This window comes from Pan troglodytes, chromosome 15 (genome assembly GCF_028858775.2).
Source record: "Pan troglodytes isolate AG18354 chromosome 15, NHGRI_mPanTro3-v2.0_pri, whole genome shotgun sequence".
Lineage (NCBI taxonomy): Eukaryota > Metazoa > Chordata > Mammalia > Primates > Hominidae > Pan > Pan troglodytes.
This window is the reverse complement of record NC_072413.2, coordinates 21,539,853-21,563,308: the sequence shown is the minus strand read 5'-3', so window position 1 is coordinate 21,563,308 and position 23,456 is coordinate 21,539,853. Positions and strand designations below refer to the sequence as shown.

The window sequence follows — 23,456 nt, the reverse complement described above, 5'->3', positions numbered from 1 at the left end:
CATCCTCTCCAGCACCTGTTGTTTCCTAACTTTTTAATTAGAATATTCTTGAATGCATGGCCTGAAAGGGCAGACTCTGTAAAATCCTCCTTTGGAAACAAGAATTTAGATTTTCAATAATTTACAGTAACTGAATAAAATGTATCTTGAAAATATACCTTTACTCTCCCAAAGATTCAATATACAATGAATATCGAATAAGTATGTATTTGTCGAGTGCCTTCTATATGCCAAGAACTGCTCTAGGCCTTAGGTAAATAATGGTGAAGGAACAAGCCAAGGTTTTATTTGTTTGTTTTTTATTACAGAAAAATTTAAACATATACAAAAGAAGACAGTCTAATGGACTATTACCCATCATCCCACTTACACAATATAAACTCAGCCTTTTCACTGGTAACCTATCCTTCCCTCTATTCTTCCTCCTATGTTATTTGAAACAAATCCAAGATATCAGATTATTTCATCCATAAATATATTGGCATATATATCTAAAAGATAAAACTTTTTAACAATAACTGTAATATCATTACCCCCTAGAAAAACCAACTAACAACATCAATAGTTCAGAGCTTACATTTTAATAGGAAAGACAAACAAGGAACAAACAAACAAACAAATTATGTTAAGTAGTGGCAGATATTATAAAAGGCAAGGTACAGGTGATGGGATGGAGGTGGACTTTCTTGCTTTTTTTTTTTTTTTTTGAGACAGGGTCTCACTTTGTCGCCCAGGGTGCAGTGCGATCTCGGCTCACTACAACCTCCGCCTCCCGGGTTCAAGTGAGTCTCCTGTCTCAGCCTCCCAAGTAGCTGGGACTACAGGTGTGCACCGCCACCAGCCCTGGTTAATTTTTGTATTTTTAGTAGGGATGGAGTTTTGCCTTGTTGGCCAGGCTGGTCTTGAACTCCTGACCTCAGGCGATCCACCCACCTTGGCCTCCCAAAGCGCTGGGATTACAGGAGTGAGCCACTGCGCGCAGCCTGCGATGGACTTTCTATTGGGTGGTCAGAGAAGTCCCCCTTGAGCAGGTGATATTTGCAGAGGGATGTGCATGATGTGAGAAAGGGAGGACACCCCCAAGACGGTCTGCAGGAAGACTGACCCTGATGGAGGCTTCAGCTACCACCAGGCCCTGAGGCAGAGCTTAGTGTTCAAGGACTGGGAAGGAGGCCTATGAGACTGGAGGACCACGTGAAAGGAAGAGAAGGGTATGAAGTCCAAGTGGCCACCAGGACCTCCAGGTTTGATTCTAGTTAGCTGTGACAGGCAGCGTTGGAGGGTTTTGAACAGGGGAGGGACATGACCTGATCTGTGATTACGAAGGATCATTCTGGCTGCCGTGTAGAGAATAAAGTGTAGGAGAACATTTGTAGGAGAAACATGTGGAAATTGGGAGACCAATTAGAAGGCTATTGAAACAGCGTAGGTGAGAGCTGATGGTGAAGCGGTGATGAACCAGGGTGGTAGCAGTGGAGATGGTAAGAAGTGATCAGTCTCTCGATATCTGCGAGATTTGATTTGAAGCTACAGCTAACAGGGATTGGCTGACAAACCAAATGTAGGATATATGAGAAAAAGATAAGTCAAGGTTGACTCCAAGATATTTTGGCCTGACCAACTAGCGCCATTTACTAAAGTGGGGAATACTGGGCAAGAATCAGGTTTGGAGCGGAAAGCACGCACTCTCTTTTGGGCATATTAGGCTAGAGGTGCCTATTAAACACCCAAAACGGAGACATCAATTAGGTGGTTAGATAGCTCATTCTAGAGTTTATGCAAGAGATTAGGACTGGATCTATAAATTTGGAAAATATCAGTATAGAGTTGCTACTGAAAGCCATGGGACTGGATGACATCACACAGCTAGAGAGGGAGGATAGAGAAGAGAAGAGATTGGAGAAGGAAAGGATCCAGCCAGGAGCCTAAAAAGAGACAAATGAGGTTGGGGGAAGCCAGGAGAGTGGGTGCTCCAGAGCCATTAGCTGGCCACATGCTGCCGTAAGATCAATAAGATAAGGACTGAGAAATGATTGCTAGATTAGACCACCGGTGGTCCAACTGATAGAGTAGATGTTGGTGACCTTGACAACAATGGATTCCACAAGGTGATGGGGACAAAAGCTTTGATGTGGTAATTCCAAGTACCAATGGAGATGAGGAAGTAGAGATGGGAGCAGAGAAGTTGGGTGGTAGCTGAAAGGAATGGAGCATCAAGGGAAGTTCTGTTCATTTTTTCACATATTTTCAGATAAGAACTCACTCTGTTGTACAGGCTGGAGTGCAGTGGCATGAACATGGCTCACTGCAGCCCCAACCCTGTGGCTCAAGCAATCCTCCTACGTCAGTCTCCTGAGTTGCTGGTGCTACAGGCATGCACCACCACACCCGGCTAATTTTTTTTTTTTTAATTTTTAGTAGAAACAAGGTTTTGCTATATTGCCCAGGCTGGTCTCAAATTCCTGGACTCAAGTGATCCTCCCGCCTTGGCCTCCCAAAGTGATGGGATTATAGACGTGAGCCACCCAGTCCGGCCTGTTTGTTTTTCAATGGGAGTTATTACAGCACATCTGTATGCTGACAGGAATAATCCAGGAGACAGTGAAAAACTGATGATGTAGGAGAGAAGAGAATAATTTCAAGAGCAAAGTCTTGAGACTTTGGGAGATAGGATAGGGAAGCTAGTGCACAAATAGGGGAGATACATAGGAACACAGACAGCACATTCATTTCAATGGGAGGGAAGGCGGAGGATGTGGGGAGAGCTGCAGGTAGATTGACAGATTTAGTAAATGGAGCATGGGGAAGTTCTCTTCTGCCTATTCCCATTTTCTCCATGAAACAATAGTCAAAGATGTCAACTAGAAGCGAAGATTTGGGGTGTGGTATTGGTTTGAAGAGAGGAGCAGGTAATTGGAAAGGTCAGTTAACTACAAGATTGTGGTAGGATTGCTGGCAGTGTTAAGGGCCTGCTTGAGATCTGTGCTCTGTATAAAATAATCTTCAAAGTCAAAACCTTGATTGTCTTTTTCTTCTCTTTCTGTGGTCCAGCCCCTGTACAGGCACCAACAGCTACATCTTGCTACAATTAGTTGGTATATCAAGGAGTCATTTGGTAATTATTTTATTTATTATGCATTAATGTACATCAGCATTTATTTATACATTAATTCATTCAATCAATCATATTTATTGAGTGCCAGGCACCATTTTAGGTACTGGGGTTACAGCAGTGAGCAAAGCAGGTCTTTGCCCTCAGGGAACTTGTCATCTACATCTTTAAAAACCTGAGGCCCGGCACAGTGGTTCACACAGTGGCTCCCAGCACTTTGGGAAGCTGAGGCTGGAGGAACGCTTCAGGCTAGGACTTTGAGATCAGCCTGGGCAATGCAGTAAGACCTCATCTTTACTAAAAATTTTTTAAAAATTTGCCAGGCATAGTGGTGTGCACCTGTAGTCCCAACTACTTGAGAGGCTGAGGCAGGAGGATCACTTGAACCCAGAAGTTCAAGGTTGCAGTGAGCTGTGATCACACCACTGCACTCCAACCTGGGTGACAGAGTGAGAGACCCTATCTCTAAAAAAAAAAAAAAAACCCTCATCTTTGTCAAACATAGTGAAAACCAATTAGGAAGGGGAAGTTTCCATATTTAAGTATTCAAAACTGGAGTCACTTAAATCCTTAGAAAGAAGACTGTTAAGGCCCCATGACAGATTGGACCCAGCAAAAGAATCAAGAAAATGCGGAGATCTGGCCTGCCACAGGCAGTGCCTCTTTATTTCTTTCCCACTAGTGCTGGGCTGGCTCCATGGAATCCCACCAAGTGCAGCAGACAGAGGAGTAATCTGTTGGAATTTTTGTCTCTGGTGTCAGAGCAAGGATTCATCATTATCTCCAGAAGAGCTGAATTAATTAACCATCATAACAAAGCAGGGTCTGCTGCATCCAAATTCTCAGGACTGCATAAACCCTAGAAGACACAACTTCCTTTGAACTTATGAATATGCCCAAAAGGCAAACAGAGCATACACTAAAAAGGGCTTAATCACTGACCGAGTCTCCTCATTTCATCTTCCTTTCTTTCTGACCTATTTTGGCCTTTTCTTTTTTTATTTTTTTCTTCTTTTCTCATTAATTTTCATCTGCTTTTCATTTTCTAATGAAGTAAAGGCATCTAAAACTACTGGCTCAGGAAGGCCCCATCTAATCGACCATAGGCAGTGATCCCTGGGACTCTGGGAAGAAAGTTGGCTTTAATTTAAAGCAAGGTTTCCTTCTGCTTTAAACTAAAGCACATAGATATGGGGCACATAGTTACGAGAAGAAGGATGGAGTGAGCGCATGGACTGTGAGTTGACTCCGGGGAGAGATTTGGGTCCTTTGTTGGTAACCTCAGACTTCCCAGCTCTGTTACAAAAAGCAAGAATAAAGTGCTGTCTATTGGATCTAGAAAAAAAAATCAGGAATGGAGTGCATGAGCTTTGTGCTCTATTCCTTTGCATTAGCAGACACGTCTAACTTGTCTCTGAAAGGGAATATTAACCCACCCGGGTGTGGTGGCGCACATCTGTAGTCCCAGCTACTCAGGAGGCTGAGGCGGGAGGATCACTTGAGCCCAGGAGTTTGAGGCTGCTGTGAGCTGTGATTGCGCCACTACACTCCAGCCTGGGTGACAGAGTGAGACCTTGTCTCTAAAAAAAGGGGGAGTAGGGGAATATTAGAACATGACTGTGTGGGGGTTGTGTGTGTTTGTGTTTTAACTATCACAAGCAGCATGTCCCAAGCCATAACCTTTTCTGTCCAGTAGGTGTCAGCTACACACAGCCTTTCTCTTTCTAAATCCATATTTGTAAGAAAACGGCCTTTCATCCATAATTTTCCCTAGTTAAAGGGATCAATTTCTTCTGATCTGAAGCATGCAAAACAGCTGAAACAGTGGCTCCGATATTGGAAACAGAATTGTACTACGTATTTGGGATATGGCCACACTGAGGACTGTGCGAAGGGGGTGACAAATGTTGGGGGGGCCCAGGTGAAGTCCTGTGGGTCTCACTGAGCAGATAAGTGTTAGGATCAAGGTGAGTCTCTAAAAGGCACAGTTAAGACACCAAAGCAAAAACACAGAGTTTCCCTCAGGTGAAAGAAGTTGAGGCTTCAACCAGTAGCTATAGCATCCTGAAAAAGTGCTCAGTGTAAACTATCAATCTCCCATTTGCCCTCAAATAGACTGTCTTGTTTTTTACCTCAGGTAAAATATTTCTTTAAGCCTCAGGTTTCTAATTTTTAAAATCTTTAAAATAACTGCCTCGTCTGCCCAAGATACTACATGAGGAGGAAAAAAATTGAGATATTGTTCAGAAAACCATTTGTGGGCTATAAAGCACTATTTAAACGTAGAGAATAGAATAAAAATATAAAGGCAAATGCAGAATAGAGTAATCCCAGCACTTTGGGAGGCCGAGGTGGGTGGATCACGAGGTTAGGAGTTCAAGACGAGCCTAACCAACAGGGCGAAACCCCATCTCTACTAAAAACACAAAAATTAGCCAGGCATGGTGGCAGGTGCCTGTAATCCCAGCTACTTAGGAGGCTGAGGCAGGAGAATCACTTGAACCTAGGAGCCAGAGGTTGCAGTGAGCCAAGAGCCGAGATTGCACCACTGCAGTCTGGCCAGAGCAACAGAGCGAGACTCCTTCTCAAAAAAAAAAAAAAAATGCTCAAAATTTAATAAACATTAGTTTGTAATTTTTTACAGATTTTTGTCAACATATTACACCAAGGCTTTTCTTTCTCTCTTGTGTTCAATGTTAGTCACGTTGAATTTTGACACACTTAAGAGTTTATGTCACAAAAAGATTCCAACCTAAAGAGAGGCACTTAATATAAATAATGCTCCCTTTGAAAGTGGGGAGATTCCTTTCCTAGCTTTGTTTGTTTGTTTGGTTTGGTTTGGTTTTTTTAAAGACAGGGTCTCACTTTGCCACCCAGGCTGGAGTGCAGTGGTGCGATCTTGGCTCATTGCAGCCTCAACCTCCATGGCTCACACGATCCTCCCACCTCAGCCTCCTGAGTAGCTGGGATTACAGGCGGGAGCCACCACACCCGGCTAATTTTTGTATTTTTTGTAGAGATGGGGTTTCACCACATTGCCCAGTCTGGTCTTGAACTCCTGAGCTCAAGCACTCCACCTGCTTCGGCCTCCCAAAGTGCTGGAATTACAGGCATGAGCCACCGTGCCCAGCCCCTTTCCTAGATATTACATCGCACCAGTAATCAATGGTAATAAGCCACTTATAAATTCCAAGTGCTAAAGAAATAGAAATACTAACCTTCAGCAACTCTTCCTTTCCAACGTGTGTAGTACCTAGTACCACCGTATTCCAAGAACGTATTTGATCCCATAACCCCCTTAGCTTCTTAGTTCATAATTTGAGAGGGCTAAAGCTTACCATATCGTTATCAGTTTGCACTGGTTTTAGCAAGAGACCTCAAATTCATCACATTCATGTTTTATCCCACATTAAGTCTGCATCATATAAATTAGAACTACCAAATATTACTGAAAGAACTCACGTTTAAGAAGCAGAAACATTATTTGTTTTATATGGTGACGTTGAAATTGGAGCAGAAGTCTTCAAATCTGAATGTATACAAATGAATCTATCAAATTTTCCCTCAGTGCTTTCTAAGGTTGTCAGGATAGGCTAGAGGCAAATTCGACATTTTTTCATTTCCCATGACTCATTCCCTCCCATGGAGTTTTGTGCTATATATTCCCTGCCTTGTCTGGTCTTTTTTTTGTTTGTTGTTTTTTTTTTTTTTTTTTTTGCTGAGTCTTTCAATTTGCTGTGTCTTGAACTAGCAAAAGGAGGAAAGGAAGTTCCTCCCAACCTTTGAAACCTCTTAATACTTGCTGAGTGATCAAGGGGGCAGATGACTGCTGATTGGACTTTACCCCATTTGAAAAAGCTTTTGCTATGATAGCTCAACAAACCTCATTTTAAGGAATTAAGTATTTATTTTCCTTAAAACCCAAAATCTTTTGGAACATTTTCCAGAAAGTGAGGCCAAATTTCTGTAGTTAGGGGTCAGTTTGGGGGAACTTTATGTTTTAGGCCCACTTTAAAATTAAATAATTTTGCATAATATATTTAATAAGGCTAAAAATAACTTTATTTTAGACTTATAGTGTTGTCCACTATATTGCTTCATGCTGTTTTTTCGAAATACTTTACAATTATAAATAGACATTGTTGCTCTTACCTTAAGGCAGCAGTTTCTGAGTGAAATTCTTCAAGAAAGTGGAGGCATCATTTCAACATGGTAATAAGCTAGTTATTCTAACATCAACAAGTATGTTTCATGATCAGCAGTATACTGATAATTCCCCATGTGTGCTTTTCAAATAGTTTATAAATGCAAAAATATTAGAAGTTGCAGGACCAGGGTTTGAGTCATTTTTTTTCATGTTTCAGCCAGTCCTAAATAAGAGCTGTGAACAACAAGGCTACCTGGTGATTTTGTTTTTTATCTTTTTGTATGTGCATGTGGTTTTTCTGGCTTTTTGTTTTGTTTTGTTTTGTTTTTGAGATAGGGTCTTGCTCTACCTCCCAGGCTGGAGTGCAGTGGCGTCATCATAGCTCACTGCAGCCTTGACCTCCTGAGCTCAAGCAATCCTCCAGTCTCAGCCTCCTGAGTAGCTAAGACTACAGGCCTGCACCACTGCACCCGGCTAATTTTAAAATTTTTAGTAGACGGGGTCTCGCTCTGTTGCACAGGCTGGTCTCAGACTCCTGGGCTCACGTGATCCTCCCCGTCAGCCTCCCAAAGCGCTGGGATTACAGGCGTGAGCCACCGCGCCTGGCGATTTTGTTTCCTCTGTACTCTTCGTAGCTCACAATTACGCTAAAAGAACCTTTTTCCCATTGTTAATTCCTTCCATTTCCCTCCCCCGCCCGTCGATTCCCCCTGTTTTTAGGAAACTCCAAGATGATGTCCCTTCAACGTTCTCTCCTGTATTCTCAAATACAAGATCCAGTCCCAAATATTTTTTAATACACTGGCTAGTTTATTTCTGATGGCATTAAAAGTATCTGCACAACTGTTCCCTGATTTATAAAGCTCACAGATGCTGTATGACCTGTAACATTATACTAGCTAATGAGCTCTCCCGGAACGGTTGACGTGGAAGGAGTTTACTTCCACTTGGTTGCAAGGAGAAAGATGGAGAAAGCGAGAGACGATTGCAAAAAGAAATAACTTAGTCCATTTTCTCAGTGCTGTTTGGGGGCTTTGTGCTAATACTTAAATTGCAGAGGAGGGAGGAGACGGGACTGAGGATGGAGGGGAGCAGAGGAGGCAGGGGCGGAGCCTCGGCGGGCGAATAAAACCCCTCGCTAAAGAGAAGCACGTTAGTGTGTGGAGAAGCCACTCTCCCGAAACCAGAGGGATGGGGCCGGCTGTGCAGTAGAACGGGGATCGAAAAGAGGAAAACAAGGGCACGAAGACCAGCGAGAAAGAAGAGGACACCTGGGAAAGGCGGAAGCAGAAGACGGGGAAGGGAAAAGAAACCCATAGCAGGTGGAAACCAGATCTAGAGCAACACCGTCAGGTTCACAGTTTGTTTTTCTAGAAGAGAAGAAAGTACCTGAGGATTGCTCTTTTTTCCTACCGTTAATGAAAACTACTTTTGTCTTCATCATAAAAGAAAAAACTAAGGGGAGGTAAAGGCAGTCTCCTGTTTTATTAGGGGGAGAGGTGAAGGGAAATCCAGGCTCACTTTCTGAATAAGCCACTGCCTGGTGCCCAGAGCAGAACCATCCTGGTTTCTGAAGACACATCCCTTTCAGCAGAATTCCAGCCGGAGTCGCTGGCACAGTTCTATTTTTATATTTAAATGTATGTCTCCCCTGGCCTTTTTTTTTTTTTTTTTTTTTTAGCAACACTTTTCTTGTTTGTAAACACGAGTGACCAGAAAGTGTGAATGCGGAGTAGGAATATTTTTCGTGTTCTCTTTTATCTGCTTGCCTTTTTTAGAGAGTAGGAGTGGTTCCTATTTCGGAAAAGGACGTTCTAATTCAAAGCTCTCTCCCAATATATTTACACGAATACGCATTTAGAAAGGGAGGCAGCTTTTGAGGTTGCAATCCTACCGAGAAGGATGGAAGAAGGAGCCAGGCACCGAAACAACACCGAAAAGAAACACCCAGGTGGGGGCGAGTCGGACGCCAGCCCCGAGGCTGGTTCCGGAGGGGGCGGAGTAGCCCTGAAGAAAGAGATCGGATTGGTCAGTGCCTGTGGTATCATCGTAGGTGAGTTCCATTCCTTCCCGCCGACCCCTCCTCTCCCCTGTGGTGGTCCTCCTGTGAGATCTTAACCCTTCGAAAGCATTATTGTTCTTCCTATTCCTTAGAAAAGGATTGTCAGTCACCTGAGCTGTAACCCACCTCCACTGGTCAAGTCTGAGAGGCATAGGAAATACATCATACATCTCTTCCTCCAAACCAGGCAAAGATTCTGCCCAGTGTTCATAGAATGGAGCAAATCGTGGTCAGAAACCCGGCTGATGATTAGCATTGCCTGGGAACTCCTTAAAAATACAGATCCTGGTCTCGACACTTGGAGGTTCTAGTTCAATAGGTTTAAGGAGGGACTGAGGGACCTGAACAAGTTTTTATGCAGCTATTATTCCCAGGCTGGGGATGGGCTTTTAAGGTATATTTCGTAGCTATTTTGCAGTTTTATGTTAAATGAAACTATGGGATAGGTATTAAAAATAGCAAGAGCAATGCCCTGCCTTTTTATTTTAGCGTTTTCCACCTTATGCAGCACTTTTACTGTGTGAAGTAGCTGTGACAGGGCTGTTATTCCCATTTCACAGATGGGGAAGTTATGGAAGAAAAGAGGGGACAGATTGTGCCTCTCGGTAAGTGGAGAGTTTGCAGTTTCTCCAGTTGCCTGGTGGAGTCCACCTGTTTCTTAACAGCCACGGAGGACCCGGTGAAGCTCTCAGAGGGAATCAGGAGTAACTAGAATGTGTAGAATATGGAGTTGAGGAGGAACTGATGGGTAAAATATGTGTCCTAGCTGGGAGGTGCTGAAGGTGGGGAACCTGGGTGGCCCCAAGAGTGCCAGTGCAGGCCACTCAAACCCCCTGAATGTACTTTGCAGGGCAGGAGTCCCAAATACAGCTTCGTCTCTAGACAGCCCATCCTCTTTCCAGAGAAGCCTTGGAGATGGATGGCAGGCAATAGCTCACTATTCCTGCCCTCACTTCAGAGTGAGAGATTGTTCTGCTATCTTTGGTAGAGGGCTTTACTTTCTTCCCAGAAAAAGGAGTGCAGGACGGTCAGGCATAGATATGCTTCTTTGTCATCTCTCCAGAGTTCCTTTATGAGAGCTCGTTGTGTCCTGGTGCCCCTGAACCAGTTTCTCTGGCTGACGCCATGTTCTATGCAATAGCTCAGAGATATTTTGGCATCTGAGCAATAGTGACACTGGAGAGCACTCTTGAAATCAAATAAAATCAGTGCAGTATTCAGATAATCCTCTTCACCTCTACACCCAGAACTTCAGTGACCAAGCTCTCTTCAGTCTCTAAAATGAAATCCCATCCCCCCCACCCCCACCAACTCCTCCTACACCCTGGAATCCTATTTTATGTGATTCCCTGACTCTGGGAAGTTTTCCAGGCCATCTACAGTTATGAGAAAGATAATGTTATAAGAAAAATTGTAGTCATGATCTGAATCTCTCTTTACTTTTTCTCATGACATTTTTTTTTGCCTCTCCTTTACTTTATCTCAATTGTTCAAAAGAAATGAGAACAGCCAAGTATTCAGTTTGTATAGCACATGCCAGTTTAAGGTCTATAAATAGCCCGTTCACCAATTTGACTGACGGAATTAAGCATTTTCCCCCTTTAGGAAGGTTCTGACTTATACACAGATGCGCACGCCCACAGGCACACAAGCACAATTAAACATCCTTCTTCCTGCCTCAGCCTGGCTCGCCCTTCCCAATATAGGTTCAGGTATTCTTTTTTTTTTTTTTCAGACGGAGTCTCGCTCTGTCGCCCAGGCTGGAGTGCAGTGGCGCGATCTCGGCTCACTGCAAGCTCTGCCTCCCGGGTTCACGCCATTCTCCTGCCTCAGCCTCCCGAGTAGCTGGGACTACAGGCGCCCACCACCACGCCCTGCTAATTTTTTTTGTATTTTTAGTAGAGACGGGGTTTCACCGTGTTAGCCAGGATGGTCTCGATCTCCAGGTTCAGGTATTCGAGGGTAGAGGGTATTTTCCTATATACTGATGTTTTTGTCTCTTCCTTTAACATCTTTTTCTAAGACTATGAAGAAATGGGAGTGTTCAGGTATAATAAGTACAATTTCTGTGGGTATATGTTACTACTGATTTGTCCACAACCTTATGAATGGTACTTCAATGGGAGAATAATCTCAAAGCTCCCCATGGTGGCATTACGGTAACAAGAATGGCAACTCTGGTGTTCTGTGATGAAAAGAGATTCCAAATATGTGATTTCAGAGAAATTGGGATATTTTTGCAAAACATGAGAATCCTTGTAGAGTTAATAGGCACTATTCTACCCCTACTTAAGCTAGAAACAAATTTCCCCTTTAAGATGATAACAGGGGACAAAATCCATTCTGCTTCCCCTCCTGAGTTGCTGTTGAGTCACAGATGTGCTGAGGAACTGCCCTTTCCTCTTCTGGAGAAGTTTCTCAGTGGATGATCGTGATTCAAGTGTTTTCAAGACCAAATGCAAAAATAGAAATGGCATTTTCTGTGTAGATTTCAAGGATCTGGTGTCCAATATCAACACTGCAGAAAAAAAAGAGAACTAAAAGACAAAAAGAGGGCCGGGTGCGGTGGCTCATGCCTGTAATCCCAGCACTTTGGGAGGCCAAGGCGGGCGGATCACGAGGTCAGGAGATCAAGACCATACTGGCTAACACGGTGAAACCTCATCTCTACTAAAAATACAAACAATTAGCCGGGCGTCGTGGCGCACGCCTGTAGTCCCAGCTACTCGTGAGGCTGAGGCAGGAGAATTGCTTGAACCCAGAAGGCAGAGGTTGCAGTGAGCCAAGGTTGCGCCACTGCACTCCAGTCTGGGTGACAGAGCGAGACTCCATCTCAAAAAAAAAAAAAAAGTCAAAAAGAGAAAGGAGCCGCCCCGTCCGGGAGGTGAGGGGCGCCTCTGCCCGGCCGCCCCTACTGGGAAGTGAGGAGCCCCTCTGCCCGGCCAGCCGCCCCGTCCGGGAGGGAGGTGGGGGGGTCAGCCCCCCTGCCCGGCCAGCCGCCCCGTCCGGGAGGGAGGTGGGGGGGTCAGCCCCCCGCCCAGCCAGCCGCCCGGTCCGGGAGATGAGGGGCGCCTCTGCCCGGCCGCCCCTACTGGGAAGTGAGGAGCCCCTCTGCCCGGCCACCGCCCCGTCTGGGAGGTGTACCCGGCAGCTCATTGGGAATGGGCCATGATGACAATGGCGGTTTTGTGGAATAGAAGCGGGGGAAAGGCGGGGAAGGGATTGAGAGATCGGATGGTTGCCATGTCTGTGTAGAGGGAGGTAGACACGGGAGACTTTTCATTTTGTTCTGTACTAGGAAAAATTCTTCTGCCTTGTGATCCTGTTGATCGGTGACCTTACCCCCAACCCTGTGCTCTCTGAAACATGTGCTGTGTCCACTCAGGGTTAAATGGATTAAGGGCGGTGCAAGATGTGCTTTGTTAAACAGATGCTTGAAGGCAGCATGCTCGTTAAGGGTCATCACCACTCCCTAATCTCAAGTACCCAGGGACACAAACACTATGGAAGGCCGCAGGGTCCTCTGCATAGGAAAACCAGAGACCTTTGTTCACTTGTTTATCTGCTGACCCTCCCTCCACTATTGTCCTATGACCCTGCCAAATCCCCATCTGTGAGAAACACCCAAGAATGATCAATAAAAATAAATAAATTAAAAAAAAAAAAAAAGAGAAAGGAAGTTTTCTAAGTGAATCAGGAGACATGTTATGGAAAAGTAGAATTTGTCCCAAATCTTTCTTTCTTTCTTTTTCTGAGACAGGGTCTCACTGTGTTGCCTAGGCTGGAGTGCTGTGGCGTGCTCACTGCATTGCTGCAGCCTCAAACTCCTGGGCTCAAGCGATCCTTCCACCTCAGCTTCCTCAGTAGCTGCGACCACAGGCATGCACCACGACACCGAGCTATTTTAAATTTTTTCTTGTAGAAACAGGGTCTCACTCTATCGCCCAGGCTGGTCTCCAACTCCTGGGCTCAAGAAATCCTCCCACCTCGGCCTATCAGTGCTGGGATTACAGGCATGAGCCACCGTGCCCGGCCCCCAGATCTTTTTTTTTTTTTTCAGGGACTGTGGCAAAGTTACATTTGCCCTAAATCTATCTCTCTCATACCTTACTGACTAAGAGGGATAATTTAAACTACATGTTTTGTAAAATTTCATTCACAATCATCATGGATGATTGAAAGCAGGGATAACAGAATGGTAGGTGTTATGGAAATATACAATGAATTAATAGAAGACTTATGCCAGAGAGTTCCTTATATCCTGATTGGGAAGATGAGATGCATATGTACTAAACAGAGAACATTCAAAATTAATGACATGGTTTAGTTGTGTAAGAGCTGAAGTAGGGCAAAGGTATGTGAATGGTGGGAAGCCAGGAGAGAGAGGTTCTAAGAACTAGATTAAGAAGCATCTTGAAGGCTTTGAGGCGAAGATGAAGTAGGGAAGCTGATTCTGGGAGTTTTCTTAGGTAAAAGCATAATGACTAAACTGTTATTTCCTAGATCAAAGATTGTGTCCTTAAAAAAAAATTGAACTATGAGAAAAATTGAGCCAGGTGTGGTGGTGGATACCTGTAGTCCCATCTCCTTGATCATTTTAGCCCAGGAGTTTCAGGCCAGCCTAGGCAACAGGGCAAGACCTCATCTTCATTTTTTTTTTTTTTGGAGACAAGATCTCACTCTGTTAACCAGGCTGGAGTACAGTGGTGCAATCATAGCTCACTGCAGCCTCGAAAGCTATTCTCCCACCTCAGCCTCCCAAGTAGCTTAATAATTTTTAAAATTATTTTTAATTTTTTTTAGAGACAGGGTCTCCCTATGTTGCCCAGGCTATCTTGAACTCCTGGGCTCAAGCAATCCTCCTGCCTCAGCCTCCCGAAGTGTTGGGGTTACACGTGTGGGCCACCGTGCCCAACAAAACCTTGCCTCTTAAAAAAAAAAAGCAAGTGTCTTATATATTTCTGAATCTTTAGTGTTTAACAGAATGCCTGCTAAGGAATACTTACTCAAATGATTGTTGAATTTAACCGACTCTAGGACAAAAATATGAATAGGAAACATTTATCTGCAGGGCTGCTGGGAACCTGGCTTGAAAATCTTTAAGCTAAGAGTAGTTTTATCAACCTGGACAATTAGGTTGGCCCATTTTAATCTTTTAACATCACCCTTGTCCTAACCTAACCAGGCTTTTGTTCTCCATGTACTTGGCTAAGGAAACCTGTTGGCAGCATATTAATTTAGATTTCCCCATGAACGTGGAGTTCCCCCCAAAGTCGAAAGAGGGTGCAGAGGACAGCAAAGTTCATTTATTAATGATACCAGAGCTACTGTTAATAGCTGTGTTTATTAAACACTTAGTATATGCCAGGTACTCATCCAATTACCTAACATACCTGAACTTATTTGTCATTCACAGTAACTCATTTGGTAGACACTTTATTACCTCTTCCTCCAGATAGGAAATAAAGGCTCAAAGGGGTAAGCAACTTTGCTGAAGGTCACACAACTAAAAAATATTGGAGCTAGGATTCAAACCCAGAGCTTGTCTGAATCCTGAATCAAGCTTGTAAGCATTATTCTTTACTATTTCTATTTTTATCTCCTAAAGGAGTATTTTCTTTTAGAATCTGGACAGAGGTCCTTATTCATTTTTATAGATGAATGAATACTTATTGTATAGCAATTAATTTTGTGTTCCCAGTGAGGAAGATTCCCAGTATAGCGGGGGAGCTGGGCTGTCAGCTGGGAGTGGAAGAAAGTAATGTTCCCGGTGCAATTGCAGGAAGACTTGGGTGAGCCTGAGGGGCATCTGGCCAGCACAGACCATGCTCGCATTCATTCCTGCACATGCACACCTTTCCTTTATGGACCAGTGTTCTTCCCAGCCATGTTAGAGGTACCCACAGAATTCCTGGCCATTTAGGTACTTTATACCAGTCACGTATCTAGGTATGTAACCAGAATCTATGTCTTGAAGGCATTAAAAGGAAAACCTTAAACAAATTAAATGTAACAGTGTTTAATTGAGCAAAGAACAATTTGTGAATCAGGCAGCCTCTTGAACCAGAACTGATTCAGAGTTTCTGGGGCAGCCTCATGGTCGAAGAAGATTTATGGGCAGAAAAAGGCAAGTGACATACAGGAAATAGAAGTAAGGTACAGAAACAGCTTGATTAGTTACAGCTCTACATTTTCCTTATTTGAACAAGGGTTGGACAGTTGGCTGCCTTTGATTGGCTGAAACTCAGTGAATGGTACAAAAGTAGGTTACAGTCTATTTACACATCCAGTTAGGTTACGTTTCACTACATATGGAGAAATCTTTAAGTGGAATTTAAAATATGTAAGGAGGCAGCTTTCAGCTAAACTTAACAAAGGTGAAAAAGCTGGCCAGAGAGCTGTAATAATAAAATTAAAAAGTATATAATGTCAGACCATTTTGTTTTCAGCACAATTTATGTTTTTGGGGGATCTTGGTATATTTGCTACAGAACAATACTGGATGCTGATCTAGCTACTAGACCACTATCTCCCAACTAACATGATTTTTTAAAATAGTATTTATTGAGCTCTTACTAAATCCCAATTCTTTTTTTTTTTTTTTTTTTTTGAGACAGAGTCTTGCTCTGTCGCCCAGGCTGGAGGGGAGTGGTGCAATCTCGGCTCACTGCAACCTCTCCCTCCCAGATTCAAGTGATTCTTCTGCCTCAGCCTCCTGAGTAGCAGGGATTACAGGCGCGAGCTACCACGCTCAGCTAATTTTTGTATTTTTAGTGAAGACAGGGTTTCACCATGTTGGCCAGGCTAGTCTCGAACTCCTGACCTCAAGTGATCTGCCCGCCTCGGCCTCCCAAAGTGCTGGGATTATAGGTGTGAGCCACCGCGCCCAGCCTAAATGCCAATTCCTGAGCTATAAGCTCTTTACATATATTATTTTATTCAATCTTCACAACAATCTTAAGACAGTACTTATTATAATTACCTGTACGTTAAAAATGGGGAAATTGAGTCACAGAGCTGGTAGCTAATTTTCCTAGGGTCACACCACTGATAACTGAGATGACTCCATAGCCAGAACACTTAGCCATTTCTCATTTCTAATTGGTAACCAAGACAGGAGGAGGCTGATATATATTGCATGGTGGGGCAGTTGGCCATGGAGGAAGACAACCCTGAGACTGGAGTCCAGAAAGACCACGGATGTCTGATGCTGAAAAAATTGGGGGAAAAAATTTTAAGGGTTTCTGTCAACAGAGAGGTGTGGCTATGGGTATAACTGTACTGAAATGGCTCTGGACTGACTTGGAAAAATTTCAAGTATAAAAGATCTCACACCCATGTGGTCTATACCACTTTAGAAGATTTTGCATTTTAGTCTCTAATATGATGTATTAGCTTCTAATCCCAAAAATGTCTACTGGATGTTGACCAGAGGGAGGGAGTGTGAAAACTGCTTCTTGAGTTTGTACTTCAATTGAAAAATACAAATACACTCACACAAAACATAGAGGGATTACGATTTGGTTCATTCAGGATGAAAATGTGATTAAAACCCTCATTGTTCTCAAATAAAATTCTGGGACAGAAGCCATCTAGGAGGTATTTCAAAACAAACACATCTTGGTGAGTAGGGAAAGGCTATATGCCCAGCAATGTAATAATAATAAGTAGCTGCCATTTACTGAGCATACATTGCTAGGTGATGGTGGAGCCTAGATTCCCACCAAGGTCACTAAAATCTGAAGCAACTGGGCTTAACTAAAATGCTCCTCAGTCTGGAGTGCAAGGTGGCCGGGACCAGGGATCCTGTTGGACACTTCCTGACTCCAGGAACCAGAGAGCTCAAGGAGTAATTTGGTTGAATCTGCTACTGTCAGGGCGATAATACATTCCCTCAAAGAGCAGAGTTACACAGAATGACTGACTAGCAGGAGATGCTTAGAGTGGAGGAAAGAAAGTAGGAACCCGGCAGGTAAGAAACTATGTCCAAGAGACACACCAGACAGCCATTTTAAACAGTCACAGTTAAAAACACCCTGTACCGGCCGGGTGTGGTGGCTCACGCCTGTAATCCCAGCACTTTGGGACGCCAAGGTGGGTGGATCACTTGAGGTCAGGAGCTCGGGACCAGCCTGGCCAACATGGTGAAACCCCATCTCTACTGAAAATACAAAAATTAGCCAGATGTGGTGGCAGGTTCCTGTAGTCCCAGCTCCTTCGAAGGCTGAGGCACGAGAATCGCTTGAACCCAGGAGATGGAGGTTGCAGTGAGCCCAGCTGCACTACTGCTTCCTCCAGGACTCTGTCTCAAAACAACAACAAACAAACAAACAAACACAAAACACCACTGTACCCAAACCAAATAACCTTCTCAAGAGCGGCCAGCACCATATATGCACTTTTCTGAGTTAAATCAGCTTATTGAAGTGGGGTAGAGGTGTGAGGCATCTTGGCTGGGGCTTCTCAAGTTGCCAGGCTATTGAGGTTTTCTGTCGTTTTGATGGGTAATCCAGCAGCACAGCTGCCTTCAAAGAAATGCCTCAGGAATGTCTGTTGTTGTTTTGTTGTTATTGTAGGAGAGGGAGATGGATCTAGAAAAGCAGGCACATGCAAATGATCCCAGGAGTATATCCCAAACTACAGAAAACAAGAGCCATTCAGGAACCCAGGGGGCTAGAAACTGTTTCTTTCCAATGTTTAACTCCCTGCTGAGCATACAGAGCATGGAGGACCATGCCTTCTTTCCCCTTCCAGAACACGTCTACAGAGCAGGCCCCCAGATCCCTTCTCCCTGGAGATCTGGAAATGGCAAACTGCAGGCTCCTCTCTGCTGCAGGAGTGGGAGCAGCTGGACATAGGATTCAGAATTATTCCACATTTTAACAAACACTCACCGAGCACATTATATTCTAGGCCTTGTCCTGAGCACTGGTGAATTTTATTTCTAGGAGGCAAAATAATCCCTCAAGTCTATTTTAAGCTGTTTTATTTATAGAATGAGTGAAGTTTGAGCTGAAAAGCTCTATTGATCACATCTCATCCCTCATCTTTGTCACAGTCACATGTCTTCCCATTGGTTTGCTCCCTGCTTTAAATATCCTCAGCATTAGCAGTGACATCACTTCTGGGGAGAAGGTTTCACAATGTCTGAAGGTGGACCAGGCAACCTCACACTGAACTGCACATTGCAAAAGCAGATTGCTCAGAAAGAGTACCACTGCTGCAGAATTATTACTTTTCTCATCTGTCTCCATGTTTTAAAGGTGCTTGTTTGTACATTTAGGAAATGCACAAATACTTCAGTGCTTTTTAAGAGTACAGTTCTGCAGAGAGTGTTTAGTAAGCAGCTGATAAAGACAGGTCAGGTTGACTTAAGGTGGTATGTGGACCCTGATACTGAGAGCAGAAAGTTTAGTGTGAATTTTTCCATGATTTGCATCGGCATGCCATAGACTGGGAGGAACCACTGATTAGAAAAAGATGGGCTTTAGAGATAGTCTTAAATTTGCAAACTGCTTCCCTATTTACAATCTTTGTAATCTTGAGCAAGCTAATTATCAGTTTACTTAGCTGTGCAATGGAAGTTTCTTGTGGAGTATTTAAACAAAGCTGGCCAGGTGGGGTGGCACATACTTGTAATTCCAGCACTTTGGGAGGCTGAGGTGGGAGGATCACTTGGATCCAGGAGTTCAAGACCAGCCTGGGTAACACAGTGGGACCCTGCCTCTACAAAATATTTAAAAGTTAGTCGGGTGGGGTGGCACACGCCTGTGGTCCCAGCACTAGGGAGGCTGAGGTGGGAGGATTGCTTGAGCTTGGGAGGCAGAGGTTGCAGTGAGCTGTGATCGTGCACTCCAGCCTGGGTGACAGAGTGAGACCTTGTCTCAAAAAAGAAAGTAAAAATTTAAAAAATAAAACAAAGCCCTTGCACTCCTTTAACTCGAGGAGAGAAAGAAATGAATATTTATTGGAAGATACCATAGTGCATCAGAATGTTGTAGAATGGGGGGAACCATTGATGATTAGTGGTTCCCACCCCCAACTCACAAACTCAATAATTTTGGTTCTGAAATTTCAGTTGGACTGATCCAGTAAGAAGACTGACCATTTCAGGCCAAGTCTGATCTGCTTAGCAACCAGCTGGTTGCTTTTCCTTTTCTCTTTGCTGAGCTGAGTCTACTCACTCATCAGCATCAGTCTGACACTTCCCTCTTCCAGGAAGACTTTTCTGAACAGCCCATGCCAGTGATTTTTTTTCCACCCATTAAAATCTTGTCATATATTGCAATAGCCCTCATGCAGCTTCTGCTCTGCGTGGTGGTATCAGTTCTGTGTCTGCGCACATGTGTCTTCCCTTTCCACACAGTTCCTTGAAACCAGGCACTGAGTCTCACTTTCACATCCTATAACCTAGTACATGGTGAGTATTGAATAATAGCAGTCAGTCAAAAACAAATCATTATTCAAGATTGCCTCACAACGATGTGAATATACTTAACACTGCTAAACTACAGACTTAAAAATGGTTAAGATGGTAAATTTTGTTACGTGTCTTTACCACAATGAAAATTTTGTTCTATTTAAAAATGAGTTATTCCCATGAATACTACATTTTTGGGCTTAGCTTTAAAAAAAAAATCATCCAGGCTCAAATTTGAAAGGGATTAGAGCTTAACCAAAAGTAACAGTGCTGAGGTTGAGAAGCCCTGTTCTACCTTCAAACTTCAATGAAGCCCAGATACTTTGTTGTGGGAAGCTATCCTGTCTATTGTAGGATGTTTAGCAGCGTTACTGGCCTCTGCACACGAGGTGCTGGTAGCTCTCCCACCCTCATTGTGACAACCAAAAGTGTCTCCAGATACGGCCAGCTGTCTTCTTGAGGTGGTAGACAAGTTGTTCTCAGTTGAAAACCACCAAGGAAGACAAAGCCTCTCACTGTGGATGCCTGGCTCCCCAGTTGGGCCGGGAATGCTGGAGGCAAGATGTGGGTTCTTCATGGGCTTATTTGAGGACGCAACACTCAGCCCCCCACCACCCCCAGGCTACGATGCCTGTCTTTCAGTAGCTGGTAGTTGGCTCCATCCGTTTCATTAAAAGTCCATGTGTGAACAAGTGCTTCCCAATTACCTTCCAAAACAAGCATGTACAGAGTGGGCGCTCAATAAATACCTTTTGAGATGCAATTACCTGCTGCCCGCCCACCTGCGGCATCTACAAATTACACCTAGACCAGCAGACAAATGACTCAGAGAATGTTTCACAGTCCTGGCTGTTCAGTGCTGTTATGGAGCCAAGCCTCCAAAGCAAGTCCATTGAATTCTTCTAGGGCTGGTCTCTGTCCCTACTGCTACAAATCCTAGCCATTCCTTACATTTGTTAGCATTTCACAAATCATAAAGTGCCTCACATGTAGCCTCTCCCTTGATTCCCCACAACAACCCTGTTGAGGTAGCCAGGGCAGGAACAATTACTCCCATTCTGCAGATGAAGAGACTGATTTTCAGAAAAATTCAGGTCACACAGCAAAGCAGGGACAAAGTTTCTCCTCCAGCTCTAAGTCTAGTGCCCTTTTCATGCTTTCAATAAGAAATCCAGAAGAGCAGTGTTCTGCAGTGCCTTCCACATCTCAATCTGCAGAAGATGTTGACTCCTCAGGGCATGTGTCAGAGTCTTGACCTGCTACCACCCCTGAGGAGCTGTTTGTACAGTCCCGATGGGAAAGTGTAAACAGGGTGAGAGGCATGGTGAGCTTCCAGGCCTGGCGTGAAGATCAAAGCCTGGGCCCCACATGCCAGACCTGCTTTCACGCTGTTCCCTTAGTCCTGAAAAGCTCTGAGATCCTCTCAGCCACTTTGTGGAAGAAACACAAAGCAGGTTCACCTAGCTTTCTCTGGACATCATGGAAATGGCCAAAACCTCGAAGCCCCAGGAGGAGGCTGTGGCTAGATTTCAAGGCTAGCATGAGTAAGGAAGGCCAAAGCCTTTTGGATCTGAGGGTCTGTTGGGCGTCAGAAGTCTGTAATTCTATGCCTTAGGAAATTCTTTGATGGCTGTAACATTCTCGTGTGGACAAGCCTAGATGTGAGTAATGCTTTAATGGGTATTGGTCTACAGATGGGGGAGTTAGTGATTATTCACGGCAAATGTGGGTTTTCTCAATTCCGGCAATTTTTCTAGTGAAGACTTGCCCATTGAGACAACATGGCTCCTTTTTAATGAAATGATTTGCTTGGTTTTTCTTTGACAGAACAAGCCAAACTGGGTTTCATTGTCCAGGCATCCTAGAATTCATTCTTCACTAAAGAAGATCTGTGTGATAAGATGATTACTTGATTAGTTGGAAAGGATAGAAGCAGGACTAAAACTCTAACCTTGAGTACCTCAGCAATACCAGACGGATGTGCGTCTCATTCTAAGTGGCTTTACAGACAATGAGTCTAAGCTAAAACATTGGAGGAAAAAACCCACAGTAATCAACTTTCTTCCTATATCTCATCAAGGAATGTGTGTTGGCCGGGCGGGATGGCTCGTGCCTGTAATCTCAGCACTTTAGGAAGCCAAGGCAGGAGGATCACTTGAGGCCAGGCATTCGAGACCAGCCTGGGCAACATAGTGAGACCCCCTCCCCCCATCGAAAAACATAAAAATTAGCTGGGTATAGTGGCACACACCCATAGTCCTAGCTACTTGGGAGGCTGAAACAGGAGGATCACTTGAGCCCAGGGGTTTGAGGCTGCAGTGAGCTATGATCACACCACTGCACTCCAGCTTGGGTGAAAGAGTGGTGAGACCCACAGCCAAGCGTGTAATCCCAGCACTTTGGGAGGCCGAGGCAGGCGGATTGCCCGAGGTCAGGAGTTCGAGACCAGCCTGGCCAACATGGTGAAACCCCATCTTTACTAATAATACAAAAATTAGCCTGGCATGGTGGCACACACCTGTAATCCCAGCTACTCGGGAGGCTGAGGCAGGAGAATCGCTTGAACCCATGAGGCGGAGGTTGCAGTGAGCTGAGATCGCACCACTGCACTTCAGCCTGGGTGACAGAGTGAGACTGTCTCAAAACAAAAAAAAAGAAAGAACGAAAGAAACAGAGACAGGAAGGAAGGAAGGAAGATAGGTAGGTTCATAGTCAAAGTAGAAAAGCCTTTTCCCAGTTCGTCTTTTTCAAAGCCACTCCAGGAAAGTCTCACTTAGACAGTGTCCAAGTTGAAAAGCCCAACTGGAAAAGCGTCTGTTGTGCAGTTTCCAGAGGGGAGGCAGCATGGAATCATGGAGGAAAGTCTGGACCAGGAGTCCAAGGACTTAGCTTCTCATCCAGGCCTTGCTACTTATGCAGTGCATGACTTTGATAAAGTCCCTTCACCTCTCTGAGCCTCAGTTTTTGCAATGGTAAAATAGGAATGATATGACCTGCCCTGTGCACCTAAGAAAGTACGTAGGAGATCAAGTAAGGTAATGGATATCAATGTTTTATAAATCCCCACTGAAGGTGGTACTGCAATAGAAGGAAGGAATCAGATCTGTGTTCCAACTCTTCAATAAGTGCCTCCTGTGAACCATTCCCATTGCCTATGAAGTACAGCATAGAAGACTGACCCCAGTGTATTAGGAAGACCTTTTATTATCAGGGAAAAGCTGGAGGCTGTGACAGAAGATTTAGCTTCCAGTCCAGCTACAACAAACTCACCTATGATTTAGATAAATAACTGCCTTTCTAGGTCTCAGTTTCTTCATCCATAAAATAGGGATAATAATACCGTCATTTTTCCCACTTGAAAAATAGAAATAATAATTGTCCTACTTTCTTCCCCTATAAATTGGAGATGGTAGGCCAGGCGCAGTGGCTCACACCTGTAATCCTAGCACTTTGGGAGGTCGAGGCAGGTGGATCACCTGAGGTCAGGAGTTCGAGACCAGCCTGGCCAACATGGTGAAACCCCATCTCTACTAAAAATACAAAAATCAGCCAGGTGTGGTGGCATACACCTGTAATCCCAGCTACTGGGGAGGTTGAGGCATGAGAATCACTTGAACCTGGGAGGCAGAGGTTGCAGTGAGCCAAGATCGTGCCACTGCCCTCCAGCCTGGGCGACAGGCTGTTCCCTAGCACTTAGTTTATACTAGTGTAGCTC

At 44.3% G+C, this 23,456-nt stretch overlaps 1 protein-coding gene across 2 annotated transcripts in view; it reads left to right on the top strand.

Moving 5' to 3' along the window:
* The first annotated feature begins 8,214 nt into the window (after positions 1 to 8,214).
* SLC7A8 (solute carrier family 7 member 8) overlaps positions 8,215 to 23,456 on the top strand; it is a 59,382-nt gene continuing 44,140 nt past the window's right edge. Inside the window, exon 1 of one of the 2 annotated variants that reach the window (XM_001161755.6) lies at positions 8,215 to 9,312. In XM_001161755.6, coding sequence (XP_001161755.1) covers positions 9,162 to 9,312 — 151 coding nt within the window. In that variant the 5' untranslated portion in view covers positions 8,215 to 9,161. The remainder of the gene's footprint in view (positions 9,313 to 23,456) is intronic. The other variant, XM_054666386.2, reaches the window with a different exon arrangement.